This window comes from Lontra canadensis, unplaced genomic scaffold (genome assembly GCF_010015895.1).
Source record: "Lontra canadensis isolate GAN:19392208 unplaced genomic scaffold, GSC_riverotter_1.0 scaffold90, whole genome shotgun sequence".
Classification (NCBI taxonomy): Eukaryota; Metazoa; Chordata; class Mammalia; order Carnivora; family Mustelidae; genus Lontra; species Lontra canadensis.
The window spans coordinates 3,710,931-3,734,838 of record NW_022631084.1 but is presented as its reverse complement, the minus strand read 5'-3'; the positions used below and the strand labels follow the sequence as shown (position 1 = coordinate 3,734,838).

General features: G+C 30.4%; 1 protein-coding gene across 1 annotated transcript in view; it reads left to right on the top strand.

Moving 5' to 3' along the window:
• SI (sucrase-isomaltase) overlaps window positions 1-23,908 on the top strand; it is a 96,460-nt gene that overhangs the window by 18,326 nt on the left and 54,226 nt on the right. The window contains exons 11-22 of the mRNA XM_032836045.1: window positions 838-969; window positions 1,058-1,177; window positions 2,848-2,961; window positions 8,140-8,224; window positions 9,174-9,291; window positions 10,667-10,838; window positions 14,462-14,578; window positions 16,735-16,889; window positions 17,747-17,831; window positions 18,612-18,668; window positions 20,205-20,329; window positions 21,913-22,001. Of these exons, the coding sequence (XP_032691936.1) occupies window positions 838-969; window positions 1,058-1,177; window positions 2,848-2,961; window positions 8,140-8,224; window positions 9,174-9,291; window positions 10,667-10,838; window positions 14,462-14,578; window positions 16,735-16,889; window positions 17,747-17,831; window positions 18,612-18,668; window positions 20,205-20,329; window positions 21,913-22,001 (1,369 nt within the window). The remainder of the gene's footprint in view (window positions 1-837; window positions 970-1,057; window positions 1,178-2,847; window positions 2,962-8,139; window positions 8,225-9,173; window positions 9,292-10,666; window positions 10,839-14,461; window positions 14,579-16,734; window positions 16,890-17,746; window positions 17,832-18,611; window positions 18,669-20,204; window positions 20,330-21,912; window positions 22,002-23,908) is intronic.

Sequence of the window (23,908 nt, the reverse complement as noted above, 5' to 3'; positions counted from 1 at the left end):
CACAACTGTGGGATTGAGCCCCATGTCAGTCTCTGTGCTCCGTACAGGGTCAGCTTCAGAGTCTCTCCCGTCCTCAAATAAACAAACAAAAATCTTTAAAAACAATTTAAAGTATTTTACGTAATATGTATGTTTCCTTTCCTTTTCTTTTTTTTTTTTTTTTAAAGATTTTATTTATTTGAGAGAGAGTGAGAGAGAGAGAGAGAGAATGAGAGGGAGGAGGGTCAGAGGGAGAGGCAGACTCTCTGCTTAGTAGGGAGTCTGACAACTTGGGGGTCCATCCTGAGACTCCAGGACCATGACCTGAGTAGAAGGCAGAATGCTTAATTGAATGAGCCATCTAGGTGCCCCTTTGTTTTGTTTTCTATACAATGATTCCCATATGTAAAACATAGTAATTATTCAGTGACCATCACTGAAACAAGTGTGAATAATTATTTAATGCTTTTGTACTTTAGAACTAGAAAAATTACTTTTTTTTTAAGATTTTATTTATTTATCTGATAGAGATTACAAGTAGTCAGAGAGGCAGGCAGAGAGAGAGGAGGAAGCAGGCTCCCTGCTGAGCAGAGAGCCTGATGTGAGTCTCTATCCCAGGACCCTGAGATCATGACCTGAGCCGAAGGCAGAGACTTTAACGCACTGAGCCACCCAGGCGCCCCTAGAAAAATTACTTTTATAAATAATTACAACAGTGTTTTTAATGAAATAGAAGGGATCTAAGTACATTTACTTTTTAATCAATACATTTATAATACAAATTCATTGGACTTAAATGTTGAAGTTATTAGAGTTCTTTCAATACTACTTATTAAAATATACTCTACTTAATTTCAGGATACACAGATCACTGATATTGACTATATGGAAGCCAAGAAAGACTTTACTTATGATAAAGTTGCATTTCAGGGGCTCCCTGAATTTGTTCAAGATTTACATAACCATGGACAGAAATATGTCATCATCTTGGTAATAACATTATATATTTAATATGTTTTTAGTATTCACACTTCTGTAACTTAATAGATTTTCTATAGTTTCTTCTTTCTATTATTAGGACCCTGCAATTTCAATAGATAAGCTTACCAATGGAGCAGCATATGAGACCTATGATAGGGGAAATGCAAAAAATGTGTGGGTAAATGAATCAGATGGGACTACAGCAGTTATTGGAGAGGTAAATTATGATATTCATTAAAGTATTGTTAAGATTTTCTGTTGTGCAATGTTTTTATAAGAGTGTGTGTGTGTGTGCGCGTAGTTGGTTTCAAATCTGGACTTGGTATTTTAATCGTGTAAAGAAATTTTAGACAGAGGAAATATTTCAATGATCTCTAAAACAGTTCTTATAAGAAGGCAGTTAATTTTCTGTGCTATATATAATTAAAACAAAACTAACAAAATATAATTTAGATTACAAAAATTCTAATAATTTGAGGTAAATTAGTTGCTTATATAAATTGAGTACTTTTATGTTGGGTATTAAAGTTTATGATTTATGTTTAATCCTCACAATAAAATAATTAGGGAGCTATGATTAGAATTATTACTTTATAGGCGAAAAAAGTGAGTTTGAAAAAGGCCTAGTAACTTTCCTGATGTCATGAAGCTATAAAAACAGAGTTAGGAAACAGATTATATCCCAAATGCATAATTTTAACCAGAATAAAAATTCTTTTGGAGACAACCTTATAAAATATATCAAAAACTGTAAGGTCTAGATATATTGACTTGGTAATTCCACTTCTGTAATTTAATCAAAGGAAATAAAATAAGAGATAATGTCAATTTATAAAAAAACATGTGTATTATAGCATTATTTACAATAATGACGAATATCCTAATCACATTCTATTACATTCATCAAAGTAAAAATTTCTGAGGAAAGTCTTATTCAAATAATTATGAGCTCCATCAGGAGATAAAAGCTGAATTTCTTCCTCATAATGCCTACTAATATCTTACAGAATATACTTTATTAAGATCTGCTCCATTTGATATGGGTGGATCAGTTAGTCAATATGCATAATTTGTATATAAAACAGTATGATTTATTTCAGTTCATCTGAAATTGAATTTCTCTTGCCTATCATTATTTTAAGTAAATAGTAGACAATTTGAAGAAGCAAAAATCATAAAGAGACAACATAGTATGTATAGTGTTTAATAGCATGGACTCAGATATGTTATTGCTGTGTTTGAATTCCTTCTGTGTCATATATTAGTGGTGTGATCTTAAATGTATTTAATTTCTCTGTTTATCACTCCTTTCATCTGTAAGGTGGGTTTAATTATAGTAAATAACTCATCTGTAAAGTGGTGATTAAAACATAATGCCTCTCTTCTACAGTTTTAGTAAAGATTAAATGAGCTAATAATTATAAAAATGATTGGAACAAATGCCATATTCTTATTTATTAAAAAAATAAATATACAAAGACATTTTTTACTTGAATTTCTTGGAAGCAAATGTCTTTGGAAATTAAATAGTATGCTTTCTTTTATCAAACAATGAATATATTACATAATTTTTATTTGTTTTTAACCTAAACTATTAGGATGCTGAGAAAAAAACTTAGTTGCAGTCAAAAGAGCAGCCTCTTTCCATGCTGTTATATTTTTGCCTTTTTAAATGCTTTATGGTCTCTCTCTACTGTCACTTAAATGCATTTTAAAGTAGGCCTAAGATTATTATAAATATAGATGGTATATGGATCACAGGTACCTAAAGAAGTTCTGTATTGTAACATTAGTATTTTTTATTATTTTGCACTCATTAACTTTGTATTATTACTTACTTATTTTTCTTTTTCCATATGTGTATATGTGAATGATCTATTCTTTTAGGTATGGCCAGGATTAACAGTATTCCCTGATTTTACTAATCCGAACTGCATAGATTGGTGGGCAGATGAGTGCAACATTTTCTATCAAGAAGTGAAATATGATGGGCTTTGGATTGTAAGTAGCTATTTTAAGCAATTTTGGAAAATTAACATAAATATTTTTCTATAAAATAATTGTTAATTTGACAAGGTATAGTTTGTTATGTATTGAACATGAAATAAAAATAAAATATTTTTCTAGCATGTATAAATTCATATCTGTTGTGTTTCTGAGTTAGAAAAGAATTAAAACTAAAAACTGTAAATTGAGAATTTTCTTCTTCAGTAACACACTGAAGAATCAATTTCATTTTTGTCACTAAGGTGCTATATTTTTATGATTCATAATTTATGTTTGAAAACAATAAGATTTGGAGATAAGTAGTGCAATTCTAAAAATACTTATTTTGGTCTACAGTATTCAAGCGATTACAGCAATATGGACTATAATAATAAATAAGCACTCAGCCTTTAGACACTTTTTTTTTTTTTGTAATTCATGGGATAGAATGAAGCAAAATTGTAATAGGCTAAGTGTATTATCACAAGATAAACAACAACAGCAACAACCAAAATCCTAGGTTTCTGGTAAAGTTATTAAAGGAAGATGTTAATGTTTAAAAGTTTCTTTGAATGAAGTTTTATCTCTATAACTATGGATTGCTTGCTTCTGGGTTTATTTTATAGAATGATACTGAATGATAGTCAATGATTTAGTGGTGTGATCCCAGGATTCTGTGTTTCAGAAAAAAAAAAAAGTCTAATAAACCTAAACACAGATATCATCAGGGTTTTTGTTCAAAGGTATTATAACTGCACAGAATTTTGGAAGGAGGTAATGGATGTCCTAGGGATAGCTATAATTTTCTTTGGTTCTTTGGTTACACAATATCTCTACTTTCATGAATAACTCATTTTTATTCAATGATTATTTTTTAAATCAGTTACTTAGTTTACAAGTGGTTACTTTGCACCATCAGTACATCAGGTATGTTGTGGAGAATACAAAGAGGAAAATGATGTTTTCAGCTAACAACATGGAACTGAGTTAGAGGTTAGCATAATCCTCAGAATTATTTATGATGAATAGAATGAAGATGGAGAGGCTTTCGTTATTTGACAAAAAATTAGTGAGATCACAATAATACCTAGCTGCTGATAGAAATAACAAAACTTTGCATTCCATTCTTGAAGGTTTGTTTCTTTTTTTAAGTTTTATTTTTAATTCCAGTCCTAACTTCAATGTATTATATAAATTAAAAGTTTCTATTTGTTTGTTTTATTTTGTTATTTGTTTGTTTTATTTGTTTGTTTTATTTTGTTATTGTTTTTGTTTTTGTTTGTTTTATTTTGTTATTGTTTGTTTTATTTTGTTATTGTTTTTGTTTTTGCTTAGGAAACAGTTTGAGTCCATTAGAGAAGAGCTACAGCATAAATGACACTTTAGGAATAGTAAAAGAGAATCTGACTGTGCTGTACATAGAGAATACTTCATTTCCTATATCCACTGAAGACACACACTTGATTCATCATCAAAGACAGGGAGGGGATGGGATGAGGAAGAGAATCTGAGAATAGCAGAATTGTTCTCATACTAATACATAAACATTTGATTAAGCTTAAAAACAAAACACATGGTAGCTAGTATGATTTCAAAGCTCACTAATCACTGAATTAATTTATATGATGCATAAGCAGTGGTTTTACCACTTTCAGCTCTTATTTGAATAACTGCCAAATCCTACTGCTAAATTGTGTCCTTAATTCTTTCACTTTCTTCAGATTATTTCTTCTGATAAAATGAACATACAGTAAAAAAGAATTGTTATTTAACTGCTGAAATTTTATTTTTAAGTCAAATTTTAAAATAGTGTTAAAGTTTTCTTGATTTCTAATTTAAACTCCAAACTAATATTTTGAATTTAAAGTTTAAATATTAAAATCACTTCAGAAAATGGTATGAGCTCAACAGTCATTGAAAAATAGATTTTTGCATATAATGTATACTTGAATTATCTTTTTGCATACAAACATATACTTGAATTATCTTTTTTTGCATCATTCTTGAAAAAATCTAATACTTGAGAAATAAGAGCCTAATGCATTTGGTATAATTAAGACTGAAGCGGTGATTTCAAAATAAAAGCATTAATCAATATTTTTAAAATTCAAATATTTTTTTCTGAATAAATATACACATTGTAATTGTCATGTTATGATTTCATTCTTAAAAATTCAATAAACAGAATTCTTCCATAAAGAAGCTCAGTAATTTTATATATAGTACTAGGAAACTTGAAATTCGATAAGAAGATGTATTCCAACAATTCATATATCCAAATAACTGGGGCTTATTTGATTATATTCTCTCTACATTTTATAGGAATATTATAACAATTGAGTTATTTTAAAAATTATTTGAAAAATTTGGCTATTTTTATTTAGATTGAGTTCACATGTGGAGCTATGAAATGCCAACAGATTTTTAAAAAATATTTTATTTTTATTTGACAGAGATCACAAGTAGGCAGAGAGGCAGGCAGAGAGAGAGGGGGAAGCAGGCTCCCTGCTAAGCAGAGAGTCCGATGTGGGGCTCGATCCCAGGATGCTGGGATCATGACCTGAGCCAAAGGCAGAGGCTTTAATCCACTGAGCCACCCAGGCGCCCCAAGATTTTTTTAAAATTTTCTATTAGCCACCAAACATTTATATGCAATTTTCAATTGACTTTAAAGAAAACCTTCATAAATATCCCTAAAAATGCTGTTGACAATTCCTAGGAATGGTCATTACTTGATTTGGGATAATTTGAATGACACTTGAATATCTGTAGGTATACTTATTACTGTCAATTCATTGAGGCCTTTTCCTCATGCCTTCCACTGCTTTGAATATGCAGGTTGTAATGATAAAATACTAATTGAGTTTATTTTTGCATGATATTAAATACATGTAGCATCACTCAAATAATGTGTGTAAGTTAGAGAAAAATGTTTCCAGAATTTTCAAAAATACATATATACAATATACATTAAAGAGATACAAATAAATTCTATTACATTATGTGTAGTATGTTTAATATATTCATAAGAAAATCTTGCCAAGTTGACAGGATTTTTTTTTGAAAGATTTTATTTATTTATTTGACAGACAGAAATCACAAGTAGGCAGAAAGGCAGGCAGAGAGAGAGAGAGAGAGAGGAGGAAGCAGGCTCCCTGCTGATCAGAGAGCCCGATGCGGGACTTGATCCCAGGACCCCGAAATCATGACCTGAGCTGAAGGCAGAGGCTTTAACCCACTGAGCCACCCAGGTGTCCCTTGACAGGATATTTTAAAAATAAATAATCAAATGGCAAATATTTTATTTGTTGTAAAATATGGTTAAAATCATAAAAGTTTTTATTTTTTTTCTTTAGTAGGTTAATATATTTGGTTTTTTGAGTACACAAGACTCTTTCCCTTTATATTGTGAACTGGTGAAATAATATATTTTATTTAATCTTGTTTACATGGTTGTATGTTAAAACAGATATTTTATTTATTTTTATTTTTTAAAGTTTTTATTTAAATTCTACTTACTGAACATAGGGTGTAATATTGATGATTAAACAAATATTTTTGATCAATTTTCATTTGAAATAAATTAATTTTTCTTTAAAAATTGTTTATTAAATTTTGTAAATATTATCTATTTGGAGTGAATCCTGGAAGATCTTGTGAATTTTATTACAAATTTGCAAATACATAATTCAAATATAAAAACATAAATTTCATAGTAAATATTTTGCCTCTTATTTTCTCAAGAATAATTATATACAAAAGGAGTTAAACAGTTTAGAAAGAGTCTTAAAGTTTAATATAATGCAACTCAATTCCCAATTATGAATTTCAGCAGTTGAAGTTGTTTTTAAATTTAATGTAATTCATGGATTTGTGAAGAAAATACACCTAAGTTCACCTAAAATTATTGGCCGTGTAACCATAGTTTCTCTTTGTATTAGTTTTACTGGACATAGGAAAACAAAATTGAATATTATATCCCAGGTAATTTCAATAAAATAACCCCAATGCTTTAGAATAACTACATAATTTTTCTTCTTTATTATTATTAGGAAAATATTTGGGGAATGGAAACATTTACCTTTTAATATCTGTTACCACAATGAGAAATTTATTTTGTTCCTCCCTTGAACAACCTTAATTTTTCACATTAATTCCATCTAAGCATGATGTGAATGGCAGAAGGGAAGAGTAATGAAGAAAATATGTTTCTTCTGAGGAAAATAAAATTAACAAGGGACTTGACTGAGTGTGAAGCTGTGTGAAAGCAGAAACTGCATATCACACAGATGTGGAAAATACACTTCAAAAATGTGTAGGGGCGTCTGGGTGGCTCAGTGGGTTAAGCCTCTGCCTTCAGCTCAGGTCATGATTTCAGGGACCTGGGATTGAGCCTGGCATCTGGCTCTCTGCACAGCGGGGAGTCTGCTCTTCTCCCCGCCCCCACCCCGGCTTCTCTGCCTGCCTCTCTGCCTACTTGTGATCTCTGTCAAGTAAATCAATAAAATCTTTAAAAAAAGTGTGTAGAAGTCCTTCAATGCAATTAACAGAGGAGAAGAAATTCATTTCTTGAGACTGTAGTGTAATAAATGATTTTATATACATTATCTGTTTCATTCAAAGGCTTTATTTAAAATTACAGTCAGAGAACTAGTATGTGACAAGACAATATTGGAGCCTCAGTTTGCATAGCAAAAAAAAAAAAAAAATCTGTGAACACAACTTGGCCTCCAAGAGATGTTTAGGTTATTGGTTCTTATAATGTGGTCCAGCTGCCTTAGGGTTCATTGAGATTCATTAAGGTTGTAACTATTTTCATTAGAATACCAAAATGCTATTTACCTTGTTTTACTTTCATTCTCTTCTGATAGTGTAGGAATTGAGGAGTATGCAAAATGTGCTGTGCCTAGTAGTCAGCAAAGCACATCCTAGAAATTAGATAAATGTCCACTGAGATGAACAAACCATGTTGGATAAATGAATATGCTAGAAATATGGACAATGGTGGACTCAGTGAGAAGACTGATATAACTATTTAGAGAAGACAGTTGCTTAATACTTACAATTATTGTTTTATATGTATAATTAAAACTAGGTAAATTAAAAACATTTTGGTTGTATACAACCCCTGAATCCCATCTAAGATACTTCTGTTATTACTTAAAGTCTGCTGTTCATATTATATCCATTCAGGACATGAATGAAGTTTCCAGCTTTATTCATGGTTCAAAGAATGGATGTGAAAGCAACAAACTAAATTATCCACCTTTTACTCCTGGTAAGTTTTATTTTGTTATTTATTTACCATTAGCTGAGAATAATTTTCCTTGTTGACTGGTAAATCCTAGCATATATTTCTAAATCACAAATTTTGATACAATCTTGAGACCCTGAAATCAATGTTTTTTTGTTGGTTTGTTTGTTTTTGTTTTACTTTTGGACCTAAATTTTTATACTTAAGAAAAGGAGTATGATTTTAAATTTTGGTATAGCATATTGACTTTTATTATCACTGATAAACTGCCCATGATTAAATAATTAATGAAAGGAAACGAAATTTGTTTGAAATTACAATATAAGTGATCAGAATCTTTCTGTGGGCACTATGCTGTAAGTCTATGCAGTTTTTAGAAATAACCTAATGTGAATAGTTACATCTCACATATTCTAAAAAATGGGATTTTCACCATTAAAAATAAGTAAAAAAAAATAAACCAAAGGAAGGGATTTGCTCTTAGGGCAATAGCAGTAAGTACATCTGAAGAAAGATGACAATAATTATGGAAGTATCACATATGCCTGCAAATGAAAGCACAATAAAAACTTTTCTGAAAAGCAGAGATTTACATGGTTTGTAATTGTGAAAGATATATATGTTTATAAGTTAAATTTTATTTAAATGAACTAAGCTATAAAGCTTTAAAATGTGTGTATATTTATATAATGTATAATACAAATGGGTATGCATATATCTATATATTTAAATGTATTTTTCTATGGGTTTATTTAGTACTATAATTTGGAAATCGAATATTTGTTACTGTAAGTGCAAACCTTACAGTTAATCAACAGGAATAGAGGGTGGAGACCTAATTTGAACTTTCCTTCAATTGTCTTTCTTTTTTTTTCAAACTAAATATCATCTTGCATAGCACATAATTTAAGGATTATGAAGTTCACAATGGCAAAATGTGTCTTAAAATAATTTCCTATATATTTTTTCTAAGATATTCTTGACAAACTCCTGTATTCCAAAACAATTTGCATGGACACTGTGCAATACTGGGGGAAGCATTATGATGTTCACAGCCTCTATGGGTACAGCATGGCTATCGCCACAGAGAAGTAGGTGCAATTTCATTCAGAAACCTCTTTCATATTTAATGTGTAGAAATATATGTTATAATTTCCTAACATAGTTGGAAAATAATGAGAATAAGAAAACAAAGAAGGATAGTATTTTCATGGTAAAAAATTAGGACATTAAAAACACCAGTACACTTACTAAACTTCATGAATGTGGATCTTAGTTAATCAAGCACTACGTGATGTATGTGTTTAACTGTGATTCTTTTTTAATTCATAGATTTAAATTATGCTTCAAAGTTTTGACCCAGTTCGTTATCTCTGAATATAATGGTGTTCTAAGCATGAACTTCACAATTGGCATAGGAGAGAGGTGTTTCTAAATAAGTCTTTATTTTTCAAAATCAAAGGTTTCAATTAAAATGTAGTTTTCTATGTAGTATCTCCCAAAGTAATTTTTCTAAGGCAGTGTGTCACTTGTATATAAAAAAGAAACAAGTTTAAAGAAAAAAGAAAGGGGACGATCATAACTTGATTGCCTACGATTTTCCAAGCATATATAAAGACCTGTAACGCAATTGCCAATAAAACCCAGATCCTGATCTCAATACATTTTAAATTTTCTCATAATTAAGTAAACATGATCAAGTTTAATTCAAACCTACATTTGTCTAATCCAAAACATGCCATGATATTATACACTTTTATACACTGTCTTCATAGTGTTTACTTTACTTTTAAACTCAGTAGATCATTACATATTGCAGTGTATAAATATATAAATTCTAGAAACAAAAAGCAATACTATAGTTCAATATTGTAAAGATAATAATATAGAATAGCCACTTTAAGATAACATTATATTTTTACTAAGGTAGTCTGGATAATCTTATCTACTAAATCAAACACTTGTATCTTTTCTTGAATATTTCCCATTAATGGAAAAAATTATCATTAATACTCCAATACCAGTAGAGGTGAGATGAATAATACTAGTGGTTGTGGATGGTAAGCTTCAGGAAACAAACTAAAATGCCTCTCAAATATGTAACGGTTATCCCAACATCACACGCTATTATTTGAAAATACAGATATGAATATATCATCAACATTACTGTGTCACAAAAAGTCATACAGAGTTCAAATTCAGTTTACGAAATCTTATATTATAGAGGGATTTCAATGAGTATAGACCATATATGTTAAAAACAAATGTTGAATGGATACAAAAAACATGTTCATTTAATTTGATAAAGAAAACCAAAGTCTGAACCACTTCTAATAGATTTCCTTTCTCTATTTGATTGCAATATTTACATAAATAAATATTGACAAATAAAAATTGGTATGAAAGATTGATAAAATATTTATATTTATATAAAAATAAATCTTATTAATTTACTTTTATTTTTAGAGCCCTAGAAAAAGTTTTTCCCAATAAGAGAAGTTTTATTCTCACCCGGTCAACTTTTGCTGGATCTGGACGTTATGCTGCACATTGGTTAGGAGATAATACTGCTTCATGGGAACAAATGGAATGGTCTATTGCAGGAATGCTAGAGTTCAACTTGTTTGGAATACCATTGGTAAGGAATTTCATACAGTGTTATTTATAAAATATGTGAATCACTCTTACTTTTGTAATATTATCATCTTAATGATTTTCAATATAAGGACTAAGGTATATTGCAGGAAAAGTTCAATCCTTATTCTTAGGGAATTTATAAGAAAAATTACAATTAGAAATTAGAAAAATTAGAATTTATAAGAAAAAAAAGAAAAAATTAGAATTTATAAGAAAAAAATTAGAATTATAAGAAAATGACTATAATATTCAAGCCATTAAAATGAGAAAACAGAATAAATAAAATTTAAGTAAATCAAAAAAATACATATAAGAAATATCAATATAAACAGAGCATAGAAAAAGCTTACAAATATATATAATGTACCAGATAAGATGGTAGGGAAAAATCCAAATACATTAGTAAAAAAAGTAAATGTCAAATGTCTAAATATATTTAAAATACTAGATTGTCAGTTTACGTTAAAAAACAATAAAGCTATTTCCTCTATTTAAAAGATAGTAAAATAAAAGATAAAAAATAAAGAGGAAATCTCAAGATTTTAAGAACAGAAAAAATGTATGCTAGGCAACTCTAAATATAAAAAATCTGATATTTCTAAATCAAGCAAAAAAAGTATGCCATGTTGATATTCAACACCAAAGAAGGCTACTACATAAAAAGAAATAATGTAAAATGTGTTAGGAAATTACAGTGATCACTTATTCTTTCTTTCATACACACAAAACAAAATGAAAACCGAAAACCAAAAACCAACCAAACAAAAACCACAACAAAAACTTCATACACCCACACACACACACAGAGACTCTTGACTTTGGAAATTAAAAAACACATTATCAAATGATTTGTGAGTCAAAAAATAAACTGAATGGAAATGGAGAGAGGGGAATCCTTGGAACTGAATGCTCACAATTATGCTTCATATCAAAACTGTGGGATATCTGCTTAGCTTAAAAACAAAGATATGCTGAATATTAATGAGTAAAGTGAATTAAGAAAATGGAAAAAAGAAAAACAGAATAAACCTAAAGAAAGAAATAGGCAATTAAAATAAGAGAAGAGATTAAGGCAATGAAAACAAAGTTTCTAGAGAAAAATTAACAAAATGAAATTACAAAGGCGATTTTGAAAATTTAAATAAAATAGAGTATTTTCAGTAGTTTTGTCTGAAAAAGAAGAAAAACATAAGCAATCTTATAATGTATTTTAAGATAAGGTGTTATTTATTATAGCAAGTAATTAATATAAAATATCTAGGAGTAAATATTAAAACTAAATGTAAGATTTTTTAAAGAAAATTTTAAATAACTAAATAAATATATGTCATGTTCATAGATAATAAGACTTAGCATATTATAAATACACATTCTCCCCAAACTATATCCAGGTTCAGTGATATTCCAATTTAAACTATAAAGTGAATTTGGGGAGCATCAAAGATTACTTAAACTTCATTTGGTAGACAATGCAAGTAGAAAAGAGCATAAGGATTTACCCTATCCAATAAAGTAGTAATAAACACAATGATATTTGTCTCTGTATATTCAAATAGAATAATATGGCAAAATAAGATACAGGCCCATGCATTAATGAAATACAATTACTGATAGCGCTATCACTATAGATCATTGAGGAAGTATCAAATATTCATATGAAAAATTGATTATCCATTTAAAAAGAAATGGGTCCATGCCTCACGCCTTACACAAAAATCAGTCTCAGATGGATTAAAGACCCATGCATTAATGAAATACAATTACTGATAGCACTATCACTATAGATCATTGAGGAAGTATCAAATATTCATATGAAAAATTGATTATCCATTTAAAAAGAAATGGGTCCATGTCTCACGCCCTACACATAAATCAGTCTCAGATGGATTAAAGACTTATGTGTGAAAAGTAAACCTTAGATATATTAGAAGAAAATATGAATAATTCTGTGATGTTAGGTTAGGGGACTAATTTCTTAAACAGATCACTGAAGGCACAAATAATAAAGAAACATAAATTTGACTACAACAAAGTGAAAAAAAAATTTGTTCATTAAAAGACTATTTTAGGGGTACCTGGGTGGCTGAGTGGTTTAGAGCTTCTGCCTTTAGCTTAGGTCATGATCCCAGGGTCCTGGGATAGAGCCACCCATCAGGCATCAGGCTCTCTGCTCAGCAGGAAGCCTGCCTCCTCCCAGTCCGGCTCTCTGCCTAATTGTGATCTCTGTCTATCAAATAAATAAATAAAATCTTTTATAAAGTTATTTTAAATAGACAGTAAATGAATAATACTCAATTTAAAATACCTACTAGAAACCTGTAGAAGGTAAAAACAATAGAAAATTAGGAAAGGATATAAATAGGTAATTCTGTAGGAAGAGAAACCCATATGGACTCAGTAAAAATATGAAAAAGTTCTCAACTTCCATATCAGAGAAATTCAAATAAAAAGTTTGGTGAAAAAAAATATATTTTTTAAAGTCTGAAAATAACAGTAATTGGGAAGAAATGGAATAATGGAAATTTTCATGTACTGTCATTGTGTTTACAAAGGGTTACAACCAGTTTTGATTAAACAATGTGTATTTCCAATAAGCCACGAAAATAATCTTGAAAATATTTATATATATAATACCATAGAAGAATAGTTAAGTTTTTTTTTTAATATTCACAAAGAAACCTATATATAAAACTTAACAGGAGCATTTTTCATAGTTATGAGATCCTATATTATAGAGAACTAAAACTAAATGTTTACATTTAACACAAGTGAATCTCATAAAAATAATGTTTTGAGAAAAAAATGAAATGCTGTGTCATTCATACAATATGCCATTTACATAAAGTTAATAAATATATAACATAATACTATATATTATTTATGGGTACTTACATACTACTTAGGAAAAAAAAAAGAAATGTTTGTAAAAATTTAAATGAATATTAAGATACCAAATTAAGAATAGTAGTTTTTGGGGTGCCTGGGTGGGTCAGTGGGTTAAGCCTCTGCCTTCGGCTCGTGTCATGTTCTCAGCGTCCTGGGATTGCGCCCCGCATCGGGCTTTCTGCGCAGCAGGGAGCCTGCTTCCCCCTCTCTCTCTGCCTGCCTCTCTGCCTACTTGTGATCTCTCTCTCTCTCTCTCTGTCAAATAAATAAACAAAATATTAAAAAAAAAAAAGAAAAGAATAGTAGTTTTTTTTGGAGGGTTCTTGAAGGAAGAAGAATGAAATTTTATATGACTGCATGTTAGGCAACATTTTTTAGTATTTTACTATTATAGTAATATATTATAAAAGAAAAAATAAAATCATGGGGTGATTCATTGATTAAGAAATAACACATTTTAATAATATAATTACACATTGTATATTAACAATGATTAGATCAAAGGAAGAAAGTACATAAGACTAACAATGTATAAGGAGACAATGTGTAAAATAATGTAAAAAAAATTCCATAACAAAAATGGAAAATATAAAACTATGTTAAGGAAGAATACATGAAGATAGTCAAACAAAAAGATTGCTAAATAATGTAAATTAATCTGTTGAGGCATAAAATGTGATGCTCTGGGCAAATTTGAGTCTCTTTACCCTATGAATAATAGATATATTTGTTACTTAGGTTGGAGCAGACATCTGTGGGTTTGTGGCTAATACCACAGAAGAGCTTTGCAGAAGGTGGATGCAACTTGGGGCATTTTATCCATTTTCCAGGAACCATAATGGTGATATATATGAGGTAAATGCCTCTTGTTCTCTATGTTTTTAAATAAGACCTAATTCTAGTTTTAGCAATGTACTTAAATTTATATCCATAGAAGATATAGTCTGAAAGTTTGCAGCATAAAGAAGAGTTAGAAGTCCTCTTCTCAAGGCTTATATTTTATGTATTAAAAAATGGTGAAATAAGGAAATCATGAAAGGTAATGATGTCATACCATAAATGTTTTATTTAAGCCTAAAGCATATACAAGTGTGTTACATCACTTTAAAATAATTTAATATTAAAATTAAGCCAAAACTTTTTGAGTCCGGATTCTAACAATGTAAGTTCCAAGTAACTTTCATAAAAAATATAATGTAATATTAAGGATTTCCAGCTTTTGTTCTATTAAAGAAACACAAGAAATTCAAGAGACTTGAAAAGTAGTTTGAGTCCAGAATCTTTGTATAATAAATAAAACCGAACTGATAGGTTGGGAAAAATTAAACTAACATGCATCTGAACTAGTGGGAGCAGAAGTACAAGGACATTCTGAGCTGTTCTACTACCCCTATGAATTCGGCATGTTCTGGGCTCTCAGAGACATATTTCTCAGAGGAAATGAGGAAATTAGGTGAAACCATTAAATCGATTAAATGCATGTTGGTTGAGAAATTATTCACTGTTCACACACTGGTTACATATAGAGCCATTAATTCTGTTTGAGAAGAGTTTTGATTAAACAATGGGCAGAGCTCTACCTGGAAGGAGGCATAACAGAACAGTAGTAAAAGGTATAAATTGGAGATTAGTCTTTTCCTAATCCACCTGAATGGTGCTTTCAAGAAATTTGTGCTCGGGGCACCTGGGTGGCTCAGTGGGTTAAAGCCTCTGCCTCCGGCTTGGGTCATGATCCCAGGGTCCTGGGATCGAGCCCCGCATCGGGCTCTCTGCTCGGCGGGAAGCCTGCTTCCTCCTCTCTCTCTCTCTCTGCCAGCCTCTCTGCCTACTTGTGATCTCTCTGCCATAGATAAATAAAATCTTTAAAAAAAAAAAAAAGAAATTTGTGGTCATGGAAAATGCTGATATGAATTACATTACACTGTGTGTTCATTTCTGTCTCCCAAAAGCAGATGCCAAGACAAATATGTTAGAGATTTATTGGTGAAATACTTGTGAAAGGATAAAGGGGAGGGAGCAGGAAAAAATGAAGAAAGCCTTCATATCACAATCTGAATCTGATGAAGATGAAGGCAAGGAAGGAGGGTTTTCAGGGAGAATAACGTACTGCAGCCCAATTCTAAGGGTTTTCACTCAGCGGTGGTGAGTCCTCAAGGCAAAGTTGAGCATTGGAAATGTCCTGTATATTTCAGGAATGGGCCTGAATAGTACCCCACCATGCTCATTGATTAGCTACAGGCAACCAAAGGGAAATATCTTCAGGATAAAATGATGATGAATCCAGGGAGGCAGGAGATTGTACCTTCAGTTAATTTTGCTACCCATTGCGGGAGATCCACTGATCCAGCTTGGGCTCAGCAGGAAGGCTGTCCTTCAAGTTACAAGCCTATGTGCTGGCCAGGCAGCCTGTTCCCTGTATCTCTGGGCCAGTAGACTACATACCTGGGCTTTTTCTTCTAATGGCAACACCAAGGCACAAGGCAGAAAGTCCTCAGGCAATCACATTTTAAGTCTTTACATGAATGTGTCACGTGTACTAAGATTCCACTGCACAGAGTATATCATTCACTTGAGCACAAAGTTAAGAGGTGGGGAAGTACACTCCATCTTTAGTGGTAGCAACTGCAGAATTACACAGTGAAGGTTGTGTGTACAAGGGAACATGAACATTGGAGGCAATAATTCAATCTACCACAAATAATATAGGTAAAAATTCTTTGTTAAAATATATCTTCATCTCTAACTATAGGTAACTATATGTAAATGAAAAATGTAAAATGTAAATGAAAGATATCTAGTATAAAAGAGTTTAATTAAAACATACATCCAAATGAAAACATAAAAAATAAAAATACTTATATACTTTGGTGAAGAAAGTGGAACAATTTCAAATTTTTATAAATAAGCTAAAATATATGTGATTTGCTTTTCAAATAGATTAAATGCATCTCCTTCAATTTTCATTCATTATTTTAGCTTTTTTTATTTCAATGTCTCTTTTTATTCCATAGCATCAGGATCCAGCATTTTTTGGGCAGAATTCTCTTTTGGTTAATTCATCAAGGCATTATTTGAATATTCGCTATACATTATTACCTTTCCTCTATACTCTGTTTTACAAAGCCCATATGTTTGGAGAAACTGTAGCAAGGCCAGTTCTTCATGAGTGAGTACCATGCTGAGGAATTTTAATTTTTCAAACTATTTTCAGATATATATTGAAAAATTAATGGAGAGTAATTATGATGTCAAATAGATTTGACAAATTATGATGTCAAATGTCAAATGATGTCAAATGATTTATATAAAGCATTTGGTGAACTATGGAATGATGCAGTAAATAAATATAATTAATTTAATGATTGGAGAAGATTAAACTAGAAATGTGGGAATTGAAAAGAACTTAGGCTGTATTACGGAAATTATATTAGTATGATTTAACACGCAGTTACTGAAGACATGTTAAGTATGTATTGTCAAAATCATCTAACTGTAGATCAAGACTATGGTATTGTTACAGAGCAATTAATTGTGTCTGTCTTTGTATATCTTGAGCAAAGCAGGACCTTTCCCCAAGAAATGACTTGAAGACCCTTTCAAATCAGGTTAAAACAGGAATTTATAATGAAAAATTTAAAGGGAAGAAAGTAGAATATGAAAGATTTCTGGTACTTTACAAATTTATCTTAGAGAAATTGTATTAAACATAATACTTATTTATTATAAATAATAAGTAACCTTATCATCTCTGATAAATTTTTTTGAGCCCAGTTGAACTAATTTCCTCCCCTTTTCCCTCCTTTTTTCTCTCTTTCCCTTCCTTCCTTCCTCACTTCTTTCTTGAGTTCAGATGAACTATAAGGATATAAGAACCATAGTTCAAAATGAGATGTGAAACAAGTAAAATTAAAGCTAATAATCATTCCCGTGAAAAAACTGAAATGATAAACCAGAGAATTCGGATAAACTTATTTTTTATCTTTATATTGTAAATTGTCATTACAAAGCAAATTGTCATTTTAGGTTTTATGAGGATATGAATACCTGGAGTGAGGACACTCAGTTCTTATGGGGTCCCGCATTACTTATTACTCCTGTCTTGAAAGAGGTAGGTTTTAAATTTTAATTAATTTATTGCTTTTAAAGGATACCTTGTAACCAAATTCACACAAAATTATAAAAAAGACTTAGTAATAAATGTTACTCTACCTGACTGTTTCAAACTGATAAATGTTGAATTCTAAAATGTAGAAGAAATTCTGAAAAATTATAAAAATGTTTAGTAGATATATGTTTTCAAATATATAATATGTAATTGCAGAGAAGAAAATTATGTAAAATTAATATTCTTCTAAAAAAGAAAGCTTTATTTATGGAACCAAAATCAATCTTATAGTAAGAACAATGAATTCTCATTTTATTAGACATAGACATATGTCAATAGACATTGAAGTTTTGTTAAATTTAAATAAAGGGGAACTGGAACGCCAGCTGATCATATGAAAATATTAAATATTAAGTATTAAAAATATAGTAGAGTGAGATTTTTGGGTTTTACCTATTATTTAGGAGTCTCTAAAACCCATGGAAATATACAGAAATGAATGTGTACACATTTGCAATTACCATGTAGATTATAACAATACAAATGCTTTTTTTAATTTGCTATTTAAATTAATTTCAACTTCCCTTTTGATGTGATTTATATTATTATATAAAACTAGTAAAATAGCCTTTTGGTTATTATTTATAGGAAGTATTGTAGTGGAAGAGTACAAAGGAAGCTTTTTTCTTAACTATTAAAACCCAATTTACTATTTGATATGAGACTTTTCTGATAAGTATTAAAGAAATAAAAAGAAATAAAAATTATCTTGTTTTATTTTAGGGAGCAGATACAGTGAGTGTATACATCCCTAATGCTACTTGGTATGATTATGAAACTGTGAGTAACCTTAATATAGTAATAGACTGACAAGTATTATACTGTCAAACATCTGTATGTGGAAACTTAATTCCCAACACATAGCATATCTGTTTTCAGCATTTTTGTTATCATTATAAAAAAAAGAATAATAATCTGCAAAATTTGTGCAGGTATACATGTTTTGTTGCATATGAGCAAGTATATGTTTCTTGCATGTGATTAATATAAAATTACATTCTTTAGTATAAAGTTATATTACTCATTTTTAAATTGTGGAAATAAAACTCAGGAATGATTTTAGGAAGGAGTGATGACTTATTCTGATGTTTTTCCTACTTTGTATATTTATCTTATTGGCAGAAGAATTGAGTATTGAGCTAATGGTAACCAATTTTTTTTTTTTTTTTTAATATGGCACATTCAAATGTTTGGGAAAGATTTTCATTTCAACCTTGAAAAGGCAACATTGTAACATTCATATGCAACATATTTTTTAATTGACTAAGACCTTTGAGAAGTATTTATTTTAAAAGGCATTATTTTGCATATCACTTATATTTTTATAGAAACAATGATTTTTATTTTATTTTATTTCACTTAAAAAAATATATTTTATTTGGGCACCTGGGTGGATCAGTCATTAAGCATCTGCCTTCAGCACTGGTCATGATCCCAGAGTCCTGGGATCAAACCCACATCCGGCTCCTAGCTCCACGGAAAGCCTGCATCTCCTTGTCCCACTCCCCCTGCTTATATTTCCTCTCTTGTTGTGTTTCTCCTTGTCAAATAAATAAATAAAATATTTTAAAAGATATTTTATTTATTTATTCGAGAGAGAAAATGAAAGGGAGAGAGAGAGCAGGAGTAGGGAGAGAGGCAGAGGGAGAGGGAGAAGTAGACTCCCGGCTGAGCAGGGGTGCCAACTCGGGGCTTGATTCTGGGACCCTGAGATCATGACCTGAGCCAGAGGCAGATGCTTAACCCTCTGAGCCACCCCGATGCCCTGAAATAATGATTTTTAAAAGCTTTTTAAAGGGGTTCCTGGGTGGCTCAGGGGGTTAAAGCCTCTGTCTTCAGCCCTAGTCATGATCCCGCGGACCTGGGATCGAGCTCCACATTGGTCTCTCTGCTCAGCAGGGAGCCTGCTTCCTCCTCTCTCTCTCTGCCTGCCTCTTTGCCTACTTGTGATCTCTATCTGTCAAATAAATAAATAACATCTTTAAAAGCTTTTTAAAGATACACGTAATTTTAAACCAAAACAAAGAATAAAAACAGGACTAATTAAGAATGTTAATTATTGTAAAGGGGAAATTGATTTGTCTAAATTGATTTTTAATTTTTTTGGAAAAAGTGAATCTATTTTTCTCCTGCTTTGTTCAGTAAACTGAAAAATAAGATTTTTTTTCAAAGTTAGAAAAGAGCATATTAATATTTATTTAGATGACATGAATTTCTCACAGTAAAAATTATTTCTATACGTAAAATTGAATTCTTGTGAAATGGAATTAATGTCTTCACTAATATTAAAAAATCTTTTTAACTTCCAAATATTAGGGTGCAAAGAGGCCATGGAAAAAACAGCAAGTTAATATGTACCTTCCAGGAGACAAAATAGGATTACATCTTAGAGGAGGTTATATTATCCCCATTCAACAACCTGATGTAACTACAACTGCAAGGTAAAATGAAAAATCATTAACTGAAATCTGAAATATAATTCAAGTTTTAATTAATATTTTATTTAGAATCAAAGATTACTGTTTAGTTTTTTCACCAGAAGATATTTGATGTATGAAGGGGATTCTTAAATATAATATGTATAAAAAGATTCAAATTATATAGCATTATTACAAATTCTTTTATCTAAAAAATGAAAGTAATTAGATCATAATTTTTTTGTATGCCAAAAATGTGCTGACATTCTCTATAGGAGATATATAATTAAAGTTAGTTGCTCATTCTTAATAAAAATATGAAAAAGTAAAGTAAGTTACATAATTGTTGATAGTGTCAGTTATATACTTGGATTATCAATACATAAATGTCACAATGTTTTTCTTTCTGCTAAAATGTTTTACTTTAAATGATAAATGAAGTGGATAATTTTGTCTAGGGAAAGAATGAGACAGAAACTAAATTGTTCAGTAGGAATAACTTGCAGAAATATTTAGGAGAAAAGAGGAAACTTGAAAATTCTTGTGCTCTATCTTGCAGCATTCATTCTGGGTACAAGAGCACAGAAGGGGTTATATTGAATGCACAAATTCCCCCGTATTCTGTTAACATCCCAAGGGATAGTTACATTTTATTTCTTATCCTGCTGTGTTTTCTTCATAACATTAAGAATATCTGGAATTATATTGTGTACTTTATTGTGTATGTAATGTGTCCACTCCCTTTATAAACTCCATTAAAGGAGAGAATTGGCTTTTTCCTGCTGTACTCCCCAGGCCAATAGTAAATGTCTGGCCCATGATATACTCTCTATTTTCGCTAAATATTTATTGAAGGAACAAATACATGAGTGAATGAATGTGTGCTAGTAACTTCATTATTTTGGCATTATATAATTGATTATTTTCAGACTGTAACTGTTCTGTGACTGTGTTCTCCAAAAAATTAGTTATATTCTGGAGCTGTATTGAACCAGAGCAGCATATACTTTGGTGAGCATGCAGGATGGAATATATTCTATATAGAAAGAATATATTCTATATATCTGCCTCAGGCTCTTCCTAGATTTAAAAACCTACAGGAACAGAGAAAATTGTATTCATCATGTCTCATTTCTCATAATAGAATTAGCCTCATCTGTAAAGTTAATAGATATTCTACTAAGCAGTAAAATGTGTTTATATTGTACCTTTCTTTATTATGTATATAAGATGTAGCCTTGATAAATTGCAAGGCAGAGTTAATTGAGATGTGCAAATATATGTTAAATGTATTCTGCATTCATAAAGTATATTTAAATTTTCTTGCTTGAAGTATCATTATACTGTTTCAATTTTGTTGGTATCTTGCCTCCAAGAAGTTTCACATTATATTTATTAAATTTATTTCTTTCATTTATTTTTAAGTATATAAATTATTTCTCTCATGGAAAAATAATAAATACAGACATGAATTTCATTGATATCAATATTCTCACATGGATGCAGAACATCTACAGATCTGCTGGGTTGAAATTGACTTATTTGTAAGATATTTTACTATTATAAATTTATTTTGAATTACATATACGCCCAAACTTATTTAATAGCCGAAAGAAGCCTCTAGGACTTATAGTTGCATTAGATGAAGATAACACAGCAAAAGGAGACTTTTTCTGGGATGATGGAGAAACGAAAAGTAAGTTTCAATGTGATAGACTTTTAAAAGGTTCATTTTGATGATGGGACAATTTGCCTTTTTATTGATATAACATTGCATCTATTTAAAAAATGTCACAAGTTTTATTTTTTAATTCCTGTTTTTATCTATCTTAAGGTATTAGGTTACTTTGTGAAATTAAAATCATTATTTAAATTATAAATATTGAATGACAATATTTTTGTAGGTTCATTGTAAAAGTTTTTGACATGTATAGATATCTTTATTAGATTATTTTAATTAGAGTAGTTAATAAATTCACAAATATGCAAATTTTATCATATTTTCAACTCTCTTAAGTGATTGTAGTAGTTAAAAACTAAAATTTTATTACTGTAAAAAAACCCCCTAACATTTAAAATTTTGTTTAATTAATGTTAAAATAATTAAATTATTATTTACTTTAATTAATAGTGTACTTAATTTTATTTCATAAGCCCCAAATTTGAGGATTCAGTACCCAGGAGAATAAAAAAAAGCCATTTTTTTCTAATATGTAATTATGCCATACTAAATTTATCTGTTTAGATTTAGTTAATTATAATTACCCTCATAAATTTGTTAGGTTTTTTTAAACCTATTTTTTAATAGAAGATTCTTAGGTATTTGTTTTGTATTTGTATGTACAAAAAATTATAGGTTAGTTTATATTTTAGCTCACTACTTCTCAGATGTACTAAAGAATATCCCGTATGTCTTTGTATGTGTATGAAACATCTAAATATCTCTAAACTCACTTCAAGAAATAGTCTATGCATTGGTGTGCCCTCGAATAAATTGAAAATATGGAATCTATTAAAAAATTCATGTTTTTTAAGGCTTATTTGTGAAAATATAGATCACCATGATATATCTGCTTCACCTACAGTCTTCCCTTGTCAATTGATTTCATCTCTCCAAAATGCCAAAATCTTTATTTGGCCATTTTTTCTCACAGCCTAGGAATTTCTCTTAGTTCTACCTTCACCTGGGTTCTCTTGTTAGTTCATCACTGTCATTACTATCTTTCATTTTAATACTTATAATAGCTCCTTAACTGGTCCGTCTGTAGTTCTTGTTAAACCCCTTTTACATTCTATTTACAATCCAGTAGGTGGAGCAATCCTTTTATTTATTTATTTATTTATTTATTTATTTATTTAAAAATTTATTTATTTTTATTAATATATAATGTATTATTTATTTCAGGGGTACAGGTCTGTGATTCATCAGTCTTACACAGTTCCCAGCACTCACCATAGTACATACGATCCCCAATGTCCATCACACAGCCACCCCATCTACTTCAGCAACCCTCAGTTTGTTTCCTGACATTAAGTTATCTTATTGTTTGTCTCCCTCTCTCCTTTTGTCTTATTTCATGGAGTAATCCTTTTAAAATATGATTCAAATCACCACACTTCTGCTCAAAACCTTCTAATTATTTTCTATTTTATTCAGTTAGAAGTCATAGTCTTTACCAGGACCTAGACCACTCACCATGCTCTGTATTTTTGCATGTATGTGTGCACACACACATTTATCCACTACTGCTCTCCTTTTCTCATTTTACTCTAACACCAGCCTTCTTGCTCTGTTTCAAATACCTTAGAACCTGAGCATACTGGGGTGAGCTTTTCCATGAGAATATGTTCCAAACATTTACCACACAGAGGTTCCTTAAGATTGGATTCCTGCTGAATTAAATTATTTGTGATCATCAATTCAAGAATGCTGTTGAGGGGCACCTGGGTGGCTCAGTGGGTTAAGCCGCTGCCTTCGGCTCGGGTCATGATCTCGGGGTCCTGGGATCGAGCCCCGCATCGGGCTCTCTGCTCAGCAGGGAGCCTGCTTCCTCCTCTCTCTCTTCCTGCCTCTCTGCCTGCTTGTGATCTCTCTCTGTCAAA